Raw genomic sequence first — 16,485 nt, forward strand, 5'->3', positions numbered from 1 at the left:
CCTGTAAATACTGACACACTCCCCGGGGACTCCCTGTAAATACTGACACACTACCGGGGATCCCCTGTAAATACTGACACACTCCCGGGTCCCGCTGTAAATACTGACACACTCCCCGGGGACTCCCTGTAAATACTGACACACTCCCGGGGACCCCCTGTAAATACTGACACACTCCCGGGTCCACCTGTAAATACTGACACACTCCCCGGGGACTCCCTGTAAATACTGACACACTCCCGGGGACCCCCTGTAAATACTGACACACTCCCGGGTCCACCTGTAAATACTGACACACTCCCGGGTCCCGCTGTAAATACTGACACACTCCCCGGGGACTCCCTGTAAATACTGACACACTCCCGGGGACCCCCTGTAAATACTGACACACTCCCGGGTCCACCTGTAAATACTGACACACTCCCCGGGGACTAACTGTAAATACTGACACATTAGCGGGGACCCCCTGTAAATACTGACACACTCCCGGGTCCACCTGTAAATATTGACACACTCCCCGGGGACCACCTGTAAATAATGACACACTCCACGGGACCCCCTGTAAATACTGACACACTCCCCGCTGACCCCCTGAAAATACTGACACACTCCCCGGGGACTCCCTGTAAATTCTAACACACTGCCCGGGGACTACCTGTAAATACTGACACACGCCCGGGGACCCCCAGTAAATACCGACACACTCCCCGGGGACTCCCTGTAAATACCGACACACTCCCCGGGGACTCCCTGTAAATACCGACACACTCACGGGGACCCCCTGTAAATACCGACACACTCCCGGGGTCCCACTGTAAATACTGACACACTCCCGGGGACCCCCTGTAAATACTGACACACTCCCGGGTCCACCTGTAAATACTGACACACTCCCGGGTCCCGCTGTAAATACTGACACACTCCCCGGGGACTCCCTGTAAATACTGACACACTCCCGGGGACCCCCTGTAAATACTGACATACTCCCGGGTCCACCTGTAAATACTGACACACTCCCCGGGGACTCCCTGTAAATACTGACACATTACCGGGGACCCCCTATAAATACTGACACACTCCCGGGTCCACCTGTAAATACTGACACACTCCCCGGGGACTCCCTGTAAATACTGACACACTCCCCGCGGACCCCCTGTAAATATTGACACACTCCCCGGGGACCACCTGTAAATAATGACACACTCCACGGGACCCTCTGTAAATACTGACACACTCCCCGCTGACCCCCTGAAAATACTGACACACTCCCCGGGGACTCCCTGTAAATTCTGACACACTGCCCGGGGACTACCTGTAAATACTGACACACGCCCGGGGACCCCCAGTAAATACCGACACACTCCCCGGGGACTCCCTGTAAATACCGACACACTCCCCGGGGACTCCCTGTAAATACCGACACACTCACGGGGACCCCCTGTAAATACACACACACTCCCGGGGACCCCCTGTAAATATCGACACACTCCCGGGGACCTCCTGTAAATACTGACAAACTCCCCGGGGACCCCCTATAAATACTGACACACTCCCCGGGGACCCCCTGTAAATACTGACACACTCCCGGGGACCTCCTGTAAATACTGACAAACTCCCCAGGGACCCCCTATAAATACTGACACACTCCCTGGGGACCACCTATACATACTGACACACTCCCCGGGGACCCCCTGTAAATACTGACACACTCCCGGGGACTTCCTGTAAATACTGACACACTCCCCGGGGACTCCCTGTAAATACTGACACACTACCGGGGATCCCCTGTAAATACTGACACACTCCCGGGTCCCGCTGTAAATACTGACACACTCCCCGGTGACTCCCTGTAAATACTGACACACTCCCGGGTCCACCTGTAAATACTGACACACTCCCGGGGACCCCCTGTAAATACTGACACACTCCCGGGTCCCGCTTTAAATACTAACACACTCCCCGGGGACTCCCTGTAAATACTGACACACTCCCGGGGACCCCCTTTAAATACTGACACACTCCCGGGTCCACCTGTAAATACTGACACACTCCCCGGGGACTCCCTGTAAATACTGACACATTACCGGGGATCCCCTGTAAATACTGACACACTCCCGGGTCCACCTGTAAATACTGACACACTCCCCGGGGACTCCCTGTAAATACTGACACACTCCCCGCGGACCCCCTGTAAATATTGACACACTCCCCGGGGACCCCCTGTAAATTCTGACACACTTCCCGGGGACTACCTGTAAATAATGACACACTCCACGGGACCCCCTGTAAATACTGACACACTTCCCGCGGACCCCCTGAAAATACTGACACACTCCCCGGGGACTCCCTGTAAATTCTGACACACTGCCCGGGGACTACCTGTAAATACTGACACACGCCCGGGGACCCCCAGTAAATACCGACACACTCCCCGGGGACTCCCTGTAAATACCGACACACTCCCCGGGGACTCCCTGTAAATACCGACACACTCACGGGGACCCCCTGTAAATACACACACACTCCCGGGGACCCCCTGTAAATATCGACACACTCCCGGGGACCTCCTGTAAATACTGACAAACTCCCCGGGGACCCCCTATAAATACTGACACACTCCCCGGGGACTCCCTGTAAATACTGACACACTCCAGGGGACCTCCTGTAAATACTGACAAACTCCCCAGGGACCCCCTATAAATACTGACACACTCCCTGGGGACCGCCTGTACATACTGACACACTCCCCGGGGACACCCTGTAAATACCGACACACTCCTCGGGGACCCCCTGTAAATACTGACACACTCCTCGGGGACCCCCTGTAAATACCGACACACTCCCCGGGATCTCCCTGTAAATACTGACACATTCCCGGAGTCCCCTGTAAATACCGACACACTCCCCGGGGACCCCTTGTAAACACTGACACACTCCCGGGGTCCCCCTGTAAATACCGACACACTCCCGGGGTCCCCCTGTAAATACTGACACACTCCCCGGGGACCCCCTGTAAATACTGACACACTCCCCGGGGACCCCCTGTAAATAATGACACACTCCCCAGGGACCTCATGTAAATACTGACACACTCCCCGGGGACCCCCTGTAAATAATGACACACTCCCCAGGGACCCCCTGTAAATACTGACACACTCCCCGGGGACCCCCTGTAAATAATGACACACTCCCCGGGGACCCCCTGTAAATACTGACACACTGCCCAGGGACCCCCTGTAAATACTGAAACACTCCCCGGGGACCCCCTGTAAATACCGACACACTCCCCGTGGACCCCCTGTAAACACTGATACACTCCCCGGGGACTCCCTGTAAATACTGACACACTCCCCGGGGACCCTCTGTAAATACTGACACACTCACTGGGGTCCCCCTGTAAATACTGACACACTCCCCGGGGACCCCCTGTAAATACCGACACACTCCCCGGGGACTCCCTGTAAATACTGACACACTCCCTGGGGACCCCCGTAAATACTGACACACTCCCCGGGGACCCCCTGTAAATACTGAGACACTCCCTGGGGACCCCTGTAAATACTGACACACTCCCCGGGGACTCCCTGTAAATACTGACACACTCCCTGGGGACCCCCGTAAATACTGACACACTCCCCGGGGACCCCCTGTAAATACTGACACACTCCCCGGGGACCCCCTGTAAATACTGACACACTCCCCGGGACTCCCTGTAAATACTGACACACTCCCCGGGGACCCCCTGTAAATACTGACACACTCCCCGGGGACCCCCTGTAAATACCGACACACTCCCCGGGGACCCCCTGTAAATACTGACACACTCCCCGGGGACCCCCTGTAAATACCGACACACTCCCCGGAGACTCCCTGTAAATACCGACACACTCCCTGGGGACCCCCTGTAAATACTGACACACTCCCCGGGGACCCCCTGTAAATACTGACACACTCCCCGGGGACCCCCTGTAAATACCGACACACTCCCCGGAGACTCCCTGTAAATACTGATCCATTGGTTGGTCCTTTACTCTTTGGAGTTTAGAAGAATGAGAGGTGATCTTACTTAAAAGTATAAGATTCTGAGGGGGCTGGACAGGGTAGATGCAGTGAGGATGTTTCCCCTCGAACGGGAATCTAGAACTAGGGGACATAGTCTCAGAATAAGGGGTCGTACAGTTAAGACGGAGTTAAGGAGGAATTTCTTCTGGTGAATCTGTGGAATTCCCTGTCCCAGAGAGCTGTGGGGGCTGTGTCACTGAATTTATTTAAGGCGGGGATAGACAGATTTTTGAGTGATAAGGGAGTGAAAGGGTTATGGGGAGCGGGCGGGGAAGTGGAGCTGAGACCATGATCAGATCAGCCACGATGGTATTAAATGGCGGAGCAGGCTCGAGGGGGCTTATGGCCCACTCCTGCTCCTATTTCTTATGTTCTTATCAGTGAAAAAAACACCGGCATTTTCTGATCAGCTTTTCTGGCCATTCCACCAAGATCAATAAGTTTTTGGACACGTGCAGGTGAAGCGTTTGTTGATTTATTGAGCAGTACAGATCATGCAGTAGCGTTTAAACACACAGTAAAAAGACAGGGCTTACAGACACAGCCGATGTTGAAGGGGGCTCAAAGGGCCTTACAGTTCTGAGCTCAGTTTTCAGGCCCCTACAAACCCCCTTTGCAAAGCAAATCCTCATTCCGGTCCGTCACTTTATTGCTACATCGCTGAGCTCCAGGTTCCTCCCTTGTCCAAATCTCCATCAGTGGAAGGTACAACTGCCCTGACCATGTCTGGCTCACCTCTCCAGGTTTCCACCGTCACACCACAGAACGGGGAACCAACCACTGGCTCATTTCCACAAGCCGCCTGTTGACTGACGTGGGTCAGGATGCAATCCTTCGGCTTCTCCACTTCCTCAGGAATAAAACTCCGTGTCAGGAGAATCTCACCGGACCCGCCCGTGACCAGTAACTTCGACACCCTCACTTATTTAACACTGCGCTCATGAGCTATGTATATCTCCGGTCCTCCCTCATCTTATCAAAACGTTGAGCTTTTATCGCGTATAATTGCTGTTCTACCAAAGAATATCTTTACTTATAAGTCTGTAATTAATTCTGTAAGAAACATAGAAACATAGACAATAGGTTCAGGAGTGGGCCATTGGGCCCTTCGAGCCTGCACCACCATTCAATAAGATCATGGCTGATCATTCCCTCAGTACCCCTTTCCTGCTTTCTCTCCATACCCCGTGATCCCTTTAGCTGTAAGGGCCACATCTAACTCCCTCTGGAATATATCCAACGAACTGGTCCCAACAACTCTCTGTGGTAGAGAATTCCACAGGTTCACCACTCTCTGGGTGAAGAAGTTTCTCCTCATCTCGGTCCTAAATGGCTTACCCCTTATCCTTAGACTGTGTCCCCTGGTTCTGGACTTCCCCAACATCGGGAACATTCTTCCTGCATCTAACCTGTCCAGTCCCGTCAGTCTGTTCTATGTTTCTATGAGATCCCCTCTCATCCTTCTAAACTCCAGTGGGACCACAAACAACTAATTCCACCCCCGCCCCCACACACACACACACACTCGAGAAACCCTACTTAAAATCAAGATATCTACCCAGAGGCTCGCCTTTCGACAGGACTATAAAAAGATAGGAAACAGGAGCAGGAGTCGGTCATTCGGACCCTTGAACCTGCTCCACCATTCAATAAGATCATGGCTGATCTGATCTCGGCTTACCTGCCCGCTCCCCATCATCCTTCACTCCCTTATCCACCAAAATTCTGTCTATCTCCCCCTTCAGTATGTTCAATGACCCAGCCTCCACAGCTCTCTGGGGCAGAGAATTCCAAACATTCACCAGAAGAAATGTCTCCTCCTCTCCGTTCTCAATGGGGTCCACTTCTGCTTAACCTAAGCCCCCTGGTCCTCGATTCCCCCGCGGGGGGACACATCCTCTCTGCATCTGCCCTGTCCAGCCCCCTCAGTACCTTATATGTTTCAATCAGACCCCCTCTCATTCTCCTAAACTCCAATGTGTACAGATAGAACCAGCTCACCGCTTCTGATCATAATTCCTGTCCCTTCATCACCTGAACAAAGGTTTCGTTTTGTCTCACATAACTGCTGTTCTACCAAAGAATATATTTACTGATAAGTCTATAATTAATTGTGTGTGGACCAAAACCAGCGCATTCCCTCCCCGCTCTCGAGAAAGCCCAATTACAATGATGACCTCCATCCAGAGGTTGTCCTTTGGCCAGGAGTACCTGCCCGCCCGCCCAGTGTCAGCACTGACTGACAGCTCCCTGACTCTCAGCAACCTCTGCACAATGCTGGGTGGCTGGCTCTTTGCTGAGGTTCTCTTACTGAGCAGGAGGTCCCCTCAGCCTCAAACAGGCCCCAGCTGGAGGCTCGGTCTCACGTCAACAGTCCAGTGGTCACTACTTCAATATGGGATGGTGTTTCCCACGGCTAATGCTCAAAGCTCCCGCGCCCTTGCAGTAGGAAGAGGCATCAATAGCAATACAAGAACAGCACGCCTCTCGTTGGAGATGGACCTTTGGCGGAGAGTTGCCCTGGGTTGAACGAGACGACTGTCGGTCAGGCAGAGCCGGAATCTCGGCAGGCTGTCACACACACAGACGTGGAGACAGTGTCACGGGCTCTGACTGACGGGCTCGCTCGGTCAATTCTCATCCGAAGACTCAACGTCCTCCGCTTTGAAATTGAATTTCTCGTTCGGGCACTGTTCGTTCAACATCTTATTCATCTGCATCGCAGAAAGGAGAACGGGTGAGTGTTGCAGCAAGGGTGGGAGTGCAGGGGCAGAGAGGGGCTAGAGAGAGAGACAGAGAGAGAGGGAAGGGAGGAGAGAGAGAGAGACAGAGACAGAGAGAGGGGATAGAGAGAGGGAGACAGAGAGGGAAGGGAGGAGAGAGAGAGAGAGAGACAGAGACAGAGAGAGAGGGGATAGAGAGAGAGAGACAGAGAGGGAAGGGAGGAGAGAGCGAGAGAGAGAGAGGGGATAGAGAGAGGGAGAGAGAGGGGATAGAGAGACAGACTGAGAGAGTCAGAGAGAGAGAGTGACAGTGATAGATAGAAAGAGAAACGAGGATAGATAGAGTGACAGTGATCAAGAGAGACAGGGGTGATAGAGAGAGAGCGGGGGCAGGGGCGGGGGGAGAGAGAGACACACCGAGAGAGAGAGGGGGTGGTAGATATTGAGACAGAGAGAGTGATAGAGATAGAGAGAGAGAGTGACAGTGACAGAGAGAAAGGGGGGATAGAGAGAGAGAGAGAGAGAAAGAGGGAGAAAGAGAGAGGGGGAGAAAGTGATAATGGCAGAGAGAGAGACAGAGATAAACAGTGACAGAGAGAGAGCGAGATGGGGATAGAGAGAGTTACAGTGACAGAGAGCGTGGAGAGATAGATAGATAGTTCGAGACAGTGTGAGAGAGACACAGACAGTGTGTGAGAGAGACAGACAATGAGATCGATAGCGATAGTGGCAGAGAGAGGAAGACAGCAGGTGAGAGAGAGAAAGAGATAGTGGGTGCGAAATAGAGAGAGAGACAGACATTGAGAGATAGAATGAGAGAGAAAGAGACACAGATGGAGATAGAATGAAAGAGAAAGTGAGAGAGACAGAAAGAGAGAGAGAGAGGGAGAGAAAACAGAGCGACAAAGAGAAATGATCCTACCATCAGGAGGCCCATTCTGTCCCTCGAGTCTGTTACACAGGACCAGGAGGCCCATTCAGCCCCTCGAGCCTGTTACACAGGAACAGGAGGAGGCCCATTCAGTCCCTCGAGCCTGTAACACAGGAACAGGAGGAGGCCCATTCAGCCCCTCGAGCCTGTTACACAGGAACAGGAGGAGGCCCATTCAGCCCCTCGAGCCTGTTACACAGGAACAGGAGGAGGTCCATTCAGCCCCTCGAGCCTGTTACACAGGAACAGGAGGAGGCCCATTCAGCCCCTCGAGTCTGTTACACAGGAACAGGAGGAGGCCCATTCAGCCCCTCGAGTCTGTTACACAGGAACAGGAGGAGGCCCATTCAGCCCCTCGAGCCTGTTACATAGGAACAGGAGGAGGCCCATTCAGCCCCTCGAGCCTGTTACACAGGGACAGGAGGCCCATTCAGCCCCTCGAGCCTGTTACACAGGAACAGGAGGCCCATTGAGCCCCTCGAGCCTGTTACACAGCTCCATGAATGTTGTGTTGGAGGGGACAGGACGATACCCAGAGGGGGAAGTGGAACTGGTGAGGTGTCTAAGGTGAATTCAGACGGCGAGGGAGGGGGATGTGGTGTGGTGTGGCCCCGTGTTGGCCCTCAGTGCCGTGCTGTCTCTCACCTGATCAGCAACGATCTTTTTCTTCGTTTCACCGTCGAGCTTGGTCGATGAAGTAAGCTGCACGTGAATACACCGCTCCTTGGGATCTAAAAACAACAGTCACAACTTCAAAAGGCTAAACAGGGCAAGAGTTCAGCGCAGGTCAAAGGGCTGGATTCAGAATTCTTGCTCATCTCTAGTTCCTGCTCTCCTTCCTCTGTTTTTGCATTCTCTCTCTCTCCTTCCCCTCCCTTTTATTCACTTTCTAGCTCACCCCCTCTTGTCTCCATTCTACTCTCTCTCGATTTGCATTCTGGGCCTTCGTTTGGAAAGCAGTGACAGGATTGGTCCAAGTCAGCATGGATTTATGAAAGGGAATTCCTGCTTGACAAATCTACTGGAATCTTTTGAGGATGTAACTAGTAGAGTGGACAAGAGAGAACCAGTGGATGTGGTGTATTTGGACTTTCAACAGGCTTTTGACAAGGTCCCACACAAGAGATTGGTGTGCAAAATCAAAGCACATGGTATTGGGGGTAATGTACTGACGTGGATAGAGAACTGGTTGGCAGACGGGAAGCGGAGAGTCGGGATAAATGGGTCCTTTTCAGAATGGCAGGCAGTGACTAGTGGAGTGCCGCAGGGCTCAGTGCTGGAACCCCAGCTATTTACAATATACATCAATGATTTAAATGAAGGAATTGAATGTAATATCTCCAAGTTTGCAGATGACTCTAAACCTGGGTGGCGGTGTGAGCTGTGAGGGGGATGCTAAGAGGCTGCAGGGTGACTTGGACAGGTTAGGTGAGTGGGCAAATACATGGCAGATGCAGTATAATGTAGATAAATGTGAGGTTATCCACTATGGGGGCAAAAACAGGAAGGCAGAATATTATCTGAATGGCGGCAGATGAGGAAAAGGGGAGGTGCAACGAGACCTGGGTGTCATGGTTCATCAGTCATTGAAGGTTGGCATGCAGGTACAGCAGGCGGTGAAGAAGGCAAATGGCATGTTGGCCTTCATAGCGAGGGGATTTGTGTATAGGAGCAGGGAGGTCTTACTGCAGTTGTACAGGGCCTTGGTGAGGCCTCACCTGGAATATTGTGTTCAGTTTTGTTCTCCTAATCTGAGGAAGGAAATTCTTGCTATTGAGGGAGTGCAGCGAAGGTTCACCAGACTGATTCCCGGGATGGCTGGACTGACCTATGAAGAAAGACTGGATCAACTGGGCCTTTATACACTGGAGTTTAGAAGGATGAGAGGGGATCTCATAGAAACGTATAAAATTCTAACGGGATTGGACAGGTTAGATGCAGGAAGAATGTTCCCGATGTTGGGGAAGTCCAGAACCAGGGACACAGTCTAAGGATAAGGGGTAAGCCATTTAGGACTGAGATGAGGAGAAACTTCTTCACCCAGAGAGTGGTGAACCTGTGGAATTCCCTGCCACAGAGAGTTGTTGAGGCCAGTTCATTGGATATATTCCAGAGGGAGTTAGATATGGTGCTTGCAGCTAAAGGGATCAAGCGGTATGGAAAGAAAGCAGGAAAGGGGGACTGAGGTGAATGATCAGCCATGATCTTATTGAATGGTGGTGCAGGCTTGAAGGGCCGAATGGCCCACTCCTGAACCTATTTTCTATGTTTCTATTTTTCTACGACTGACAGTGATGGCTCTGCGAGCACACACCTTTTGGGGAGATTCGGGCCCGATCTATTTGCGCCTGACTAGGACACAGGGAGGGATTTCATTTCCCTGAAATGTTCTCACCCTCAACAAAATCCAACTGAAAGTTGGGTGTGGTCAGAGCGTCCACTGATGTAAAACAGTCCCGGAGTTCGAGGGTCAAATAAAAACAACCTGAATTTCAGTGGGATTCTGACTGGTTGATGGACTGGAGAGAGGACAGGAGGGAGAGAGAGACGGAGAGGACAGGAGGGAGAGAGAGACAGAGGACAGGAGGGAGAGAGAGACAGAGAGGACAGGAGGGAGAGAGAGACAGAGAGGACAGGAGGGAGAGAGAGACAGAGAGGACAGCAGGGAGAGAGAGACAGAGAGGACAGGAGGGAGAGAGAGACAGAGGACAGGAGGGAGAGAGACACAGAGAGGACAGGAGGGAGAGAGAGACAGAGAGGACAGGAGGGAGAGAGTGACAGAGGACAGGAGGGAGAGAGAGACAGAGAGGACAGGAGGGATAGAGAGATAGAGGAGGACAGGAGGGAGAGAGAGATAGAGGAGGACAGGAGGGAGAGAGAGATAGAGGAGGATAGGAGGGAGAGGCAGAGAGAGAGGATAGGAGGGAGAGAGAGAGAGAGGATAGGAGGGAGAGAGAGACAGAGAGGATAGGAGGGAGAGGCAGACAGACAGAGAGAGAGGACAGGAGGGAGAGAGAGAGAGAGGACAGGAGGGGGAGAGAGAGAGAGAGAGGACAGGAGGGAGAGAGAGAGAGAGAGAGGACATGAGGGAGAGAGAGAGAGAGAGAGAGGACAGGAAGGAGAGAGAGAGCGAGAGGACAGGAGGGAGAGAGACGGAGAGGACAGGAGGGAGAGAGAGGCGGAGAGGAAAGGAGGGAGAGAGAGATAGAGAGGACAGGAGGGAGAGAGAGATAGAGAGGACAGGAGGGAGAGAGAGGCGGAGAGGACAGGAGGGAGAGAGAGACAGAGAGGACAGGAGGGAGAGAGAGACAGAGAGGACAGGAGGGAGAGAGAGACAGAGAGGATAGGAGGGGAAGGCAGACAGACAGAGAGAGAGATAAAGGCAGGGGCACAGAGAGGAAGAGACATCGTGATAAAGACAAGGACACAGAGAGAAAAAGAGATGGACAGAGAGAGACAGAGATACAGGAAGGGACGCAGAGGGATACAGACAGGGCCACAGAGAGAAAGAGAGACAGACAGAGGGAGATACAGTAATGATGGTGAACAGTCTGCGTAGAATGGACCCTACACGGCAGATACCCAGGTCGAGTGTTAGAAACCAGACTTTATAGAACCCAGAATCACCAAACCCACTCCCCTCAGTCACTGCATTTTTTATTCGGTCCTGGGTTGTGGGCGACACTGGCAAGCCGGCATTTATTGCCCATCTCTAATTGCCCGAGAGACCTTGGTCGTGAGCCGCCTTCGTGAATACGACAGAGTGACTGGCTAATTTCAGAGAGCAGTTAAGTTTCCAAGACATTGCTGTGGGTCAGGAGACGTATAAAGTCCAGAGCAGGTCAGGACAGTAGGTTTACTTCCCTGAAGGACTTAGTATTTATATAACCCATAATAACCCCATCCCACTCCCCTCGGTCACTGCATCCCACTCCCCTCGGTCACTACATCCCACTCCCCTCGGTCACTACATCCCACTGCCCTCGGTCACTGCATCCCACTCCCCTCGGTCACTGCATCCCACTCCCCTCGGTCACTACATCCCACTCCCCTCGGTCACTGCATCCCACTCCCCTCGGTCACTACATCCCACTCCCCTCGGTCACTACATCCCACTCCCCTCGGTCACTACATCCCACTCCCTCGATCACTACATCCCACTCCCCTCGGTCACTACATCCCACTCCCCTCGGTCACTACATCCCACTCCCCTCGGTCACTACATCCCACTCCCCTCGGTCACTACATCCCACTCCCCTCGGTCACTACATCCCACTCCCCTCGGTCACTACATCCCACTCCCCTCGGTTACTACATCCCACTCCCCTCGGTCACTACATCCCACTTCCCTCGGTCACTACATCCCACTCCCCTCGGTCACTACATCCCACTCCCCTCGGTCACTACATCCCACTCCCTCGGTCACTGCATCCCACTCCCCTCGGTCACTACATCCCACTCCCCTCGGTCACTACATCCCACTCCCCTCGGTCACTGCATCCCACTCCCCTCGGTAACTACATCCCACTCCTCGGTCACTACATCCCACTCCCTCGGTCACTACATCCCACTCCCCTCGGTCACTACATCCCACTCCCCTCGGTCACTACATCCCACTCCCCTCGGTCACTACATCCCACTCCCCTCGGTCACTGCATCCCACTCCCCTCGGTCACTGCATCCCACTCCCCTCGGTCACTACATCCCACTCCCCTCGGTCACTACATCCCACTCCCCTCGGTCACTGCATCCCACTCCCCTCGGTCACTACATCCCACTCCCCTCGGTCACTACATCCCACTCCCCTCGGTCACTACATCCCACTCCCCTCGGTCACTACATCCCACTCCCCTCGGTCACTGCATCCCACTCCCCTCGGTCACTGCATCCCACTCCCCTCGGTCACTACATTTCACTCCCCTCGGTCACTACATCCCACTCCCCTCGGTCACTACATTTCACTCCCCTCGGTCACTACATCCCACTCCCCTCGGTCACTACATCCCACTCCCCTCGGTAACTACATCCCACTCCCTCGGTCACTACATCCCACTCCCCTCGGTCACTACATCCCACTCCCTCGGTCACTGCATCCCACTCCCCTCGGTCACTACATCCCACTCCCCTCGGTAACTACATCCCACTCCTCGGTCACTACATCCCACTCCCTCGGTCACTACATCCCACTCCCCTCGGTCACTACATCCCACTCCCCTCAGTCACTACATCCCACTCCCCTCGGTCACTACATCCCACTCCCCTCGGTCACTACATCCCACTCCCCTCGGTCACTACATCCCACTCCCCTCGGTCACTACATCCCACTCCCCTCGGTCACTACATCCCACTCCCCTCGGTCACTGCATCCCACTCCCCTCGGTCACTGCATCCCACTCCCCTCGGTCACTACATCCCACTCCCCTCGGTCACTACATCCCACTCCCCTCGGTCACTACATCCCACTCCCCTCGGTCACTACATCCCACTCCCCTCGGTCACTACATCCCACTCCCCTCGGTCACTACATCCCACTCCCCTCGGTCACTACATCCCACTCCCCTCGGTCACTACATCCCACTCCCCTCGGTCACTACATCCCACTCCCCTCGGTCACTACATCCCACTCCCCTCGGTCACTGCATCCCACTCCCCTCGGTCACTGCATCCCACTCCCCTCGGTCACTGCATCCCACTCCCCTCGGTCACTACATCCCACTCCCCTCGGTCACTACATCCCACTCCCCTCGGTCATTACATCCCACTCCCCTCGGTCACTACATCCCACTCCCCTCGGTCACTACATCCCAGTCCCCTCGGTCACTACATCCCACTCCCCTCGGTCACTACATCCCACTCCCCTCGGTCACTACATCCCACTCCGCTCAGTCACCACATCCCACTCCCCTCGGTCACTACATCCCACTCCCCTCGGTCACTACATCCCACTCCCCTCGGTCACTACATCCCAATCTCCTCGGTCACTACATCCCACTCCCCTCGGTCACTACATCCCACTCCACATCCCACTCCCCTCAGTCACTACATCCCACTCCCCTCGGTCACTACATCCCACTCCCCTCGGTCACTACATCCCACTCCCCTCGGTCACTACATCCCACTCTCCTCAGTCACTACATCCCACTCCCCTCGGTCACTGCATCCCACTCCCCTCGGTCACTACATCCCACTCCCCTCGGTCACTACATCCCACTCCCCTCGGTCACTACATCCCACTCCCCTCGGTCACTGCATCCCACTACCCTCGGTCACTGCATCCCACTTCCCTCGGTCACTACATCCCACTCCCCTCGGTCACTACATCCCACTCCCCTCGGTCACTACATCCCACTCCCCTCGGTCACTGCATCCCACTCCCCTCAGTCACTACATCCCACTCCCCTCGGTCACTACATCCCACTCCCCTCGGTCACTGCATCCCACACCCCTCGGTCACTACATCCCACTCCCCTCGGTCACTACATCCCACTCCCCTCGGTCACTGCATCCCACTCCCCTCGGTCACTGCATCCCACTCCCCTCGGTCACTACATCCCACTCCCCTCGGTCACTGCATCCCACTCCCCTCGGTCACTACATCCAACTCTCGTCGGTCACTACATCCCACTCCCCTCGGTCACTACATCCCACTCCCCTCGGTCACTACATCCCACTCCCCTCGGTCACTGCATCCCACTTCCCTCGGTCACTGCATCCCACTCCCCTCGGTCACTGCATCCCACTCCCCTCGGTCACTACATCCCACTCCCTCGGTCACTACATCCCACTCCCCTCGGTCACTACATCCCACTCCCCTCGGTCACTACATCCCACTCCCCTCGGTCACTACATCCCACTCCCCTCGGTCACTACATCCCACTCCCCTCGGTCACTACATCCCACTCCCCTCGGTCACTGCATCCCACTCCCCTCGGTCACTGCATCCCACTCCCCTCAGTCACTACATCCCACTCCCCTCGGTCACTACATCCCACTCCCCTCGGTCACTACATCCCACTCCCCTCGGTCACTACATCCCACTCCCCTCGGTCACTACATCCCACTCCCCTCGGTCACTACATCCCACTCCCCTCGGTCACTGCATCCCACTCCCCTCGGTCACTGCATCCCACTCCCCTCGGTCACTGCATCCCACTCCCCTCGGTCACTGCATCCCACTCCCCTCGGTCACTACATCCCACTCCCCTCGGTCACTACATCCCACTCCACTCGGTCACTGCATCCCACTCCCCTCGGTCACTGCATCCCACTCCCCTCAGTCACCGCATCCCACTCCCCTCGGTCACTGCATCCCACTCCCCTCGGTCACTACATCCCACTCCCCTCGGTCACTACATTTCACTCCCCTCGGTCACTACATCCCACTCCCCTCGGTCACTACATCCCACTCCCCTCGGTCACTACATCCCACTCCCCTCGGTCACTACATCCCCTTCCCTCGGTCACTACATCCCACTCCCCTCGGTAACTACATCCCACTCCCTCGGTCACTACATCCCACTCCCCTCGGTCACTACATCCCACTCCCTCGGTCACTGCATCCCACTCCCCTCGGTCACTACATCCCACTCCCCTCGGTAACTACATCCCACTCCTCCGTCACTACATCCCACTCCCTCGGTCACTACATCCCACTCCCCTCGGTCACTACATCCCACTCCCCTCGGTCACTACATCCCACTCCCCTCGGTCACTACATCCCACTCCCCTCGGTCACTACATCCCACTCCCCTCGGTCACTACATCCCACTCCCCTCGGTCACTACATCCCACTCCCCTCGGTCACTACATCCCACTCCCCTCGTTCACTACATCCCACTCCCCTCGGTCACTACATCCCACTCCCCTCGGTCACTACATCCCACTCCCCTCGGTCACTACATCCCACTCCCCTCGGTCACTACATCCCACTCCCCTCGGTCACTGCATCCCACTCCCCTCAGTCACTACATCCCACTCCCATCGGTCACTACATCCCACTCCCCTCGGTCACTGCATCCCACTCCCCTCGGTCACTGCATCCCACTCCCCTCGGTCACTGCATCCCACTCCCCTCGGTCACTGCATCCCACTCCCCTCGGTCACTACATCCCACTCCCCTCGGTCACTACATCCCACTCCCCTCGTTCACTACATCCCACTCCCCTCGGTCACTACATCCCACTCCCCTCGGTCACTACATCCCACTCCCCTCGGTCACTACATCCCACTCCCCTCGTTCACTACATCCCACGCCCCTCGGTCACTACATCCCACTCCCCTCGGTCACTACATCCCACTCCCCTCGGTCACTGCATTCCACTCCCCTCGGTCACTACATCCCACTCCCCTCGGTCACTACATCCCACTCCCCTCCGTCACTACATCCCACTCCCCTCGGTCACTGCATCCCACTCCCCTCGGTCACTACATCCCACTCCCCTCGGTCACTACATCCCACTCCCCTCGGTCACTACATCCCACTCCCCTCGTTCACTACATCCCACTCCCCTCGGTCACTACATCCCACTCCCCTCGGTCACTACATCCCACGCCCCTCGGTCACTACATCCCACTCCCCTCGGTCACTACATCCCACTCCCCTCGGTCACTGCATTCCACTCCCCTCGGTCACTACATCCCACTCCCCTCAGTCACTACATCCCACTCCCCTCCGTCACTACATCCCACTCCCCTCGGTCACTACATCCCACTCCCCTCAGTCACTACATCCCACTCCGCTCAGTCACCACATCCCACTCCCCTCGGTCA

At 55.0% G+C, this 16,485-nt stretch overlaps 1 protein-coding gene across 1 annotated transcript in view; it reads right to left on the minus strand.

The window, feature by feature from the left end:
* Positions 1-4,550: 4,550 nt before the first annotated feature.
* The window catches only part of LOC139254077 (pancreatic secretory granule membrane major glycoprotein GP2-like), a 43,485-nt gene continuing 31,550 nt past the window's right edge, over positions 4,551-16,485 (minus strand). The window contains exons 8-9 of the mRNA XM_070873622.1: positions 8,362-8,447; positions 4,551-6,776 (exon numbers count right to left, since the gene is read on the minus strand). Coding sequence (XP_070729723.1) covers positions 6,693-6,776; positions 8,362-8,447 — 170 coding nt within the window. The 3' untranslated portion in view covers positions 4,551-6,692. The remainder of the gene's footprint in view (positions 6,777-8,361; positions 8,448-16,485) is intronic.

This window comes from Pristiophorus japonicus, unplaced genomic scaffold, assembly GCF_044704955.1.
Source record: "Pristiophorus japonicus isolate sPriJap1 unplaced genomic scaffold, sPriJap1.hap1 HAP1_SCAFFOLD_531, whole genome shotgun sequence".
NCBI classification, from domain to species: domain Eukaryota; kingdom Metazoa; phylum Chordata; class Chondrichthyes; family Pristiophoridae; genus Pristiophorus; species Pristiophorus japonicus.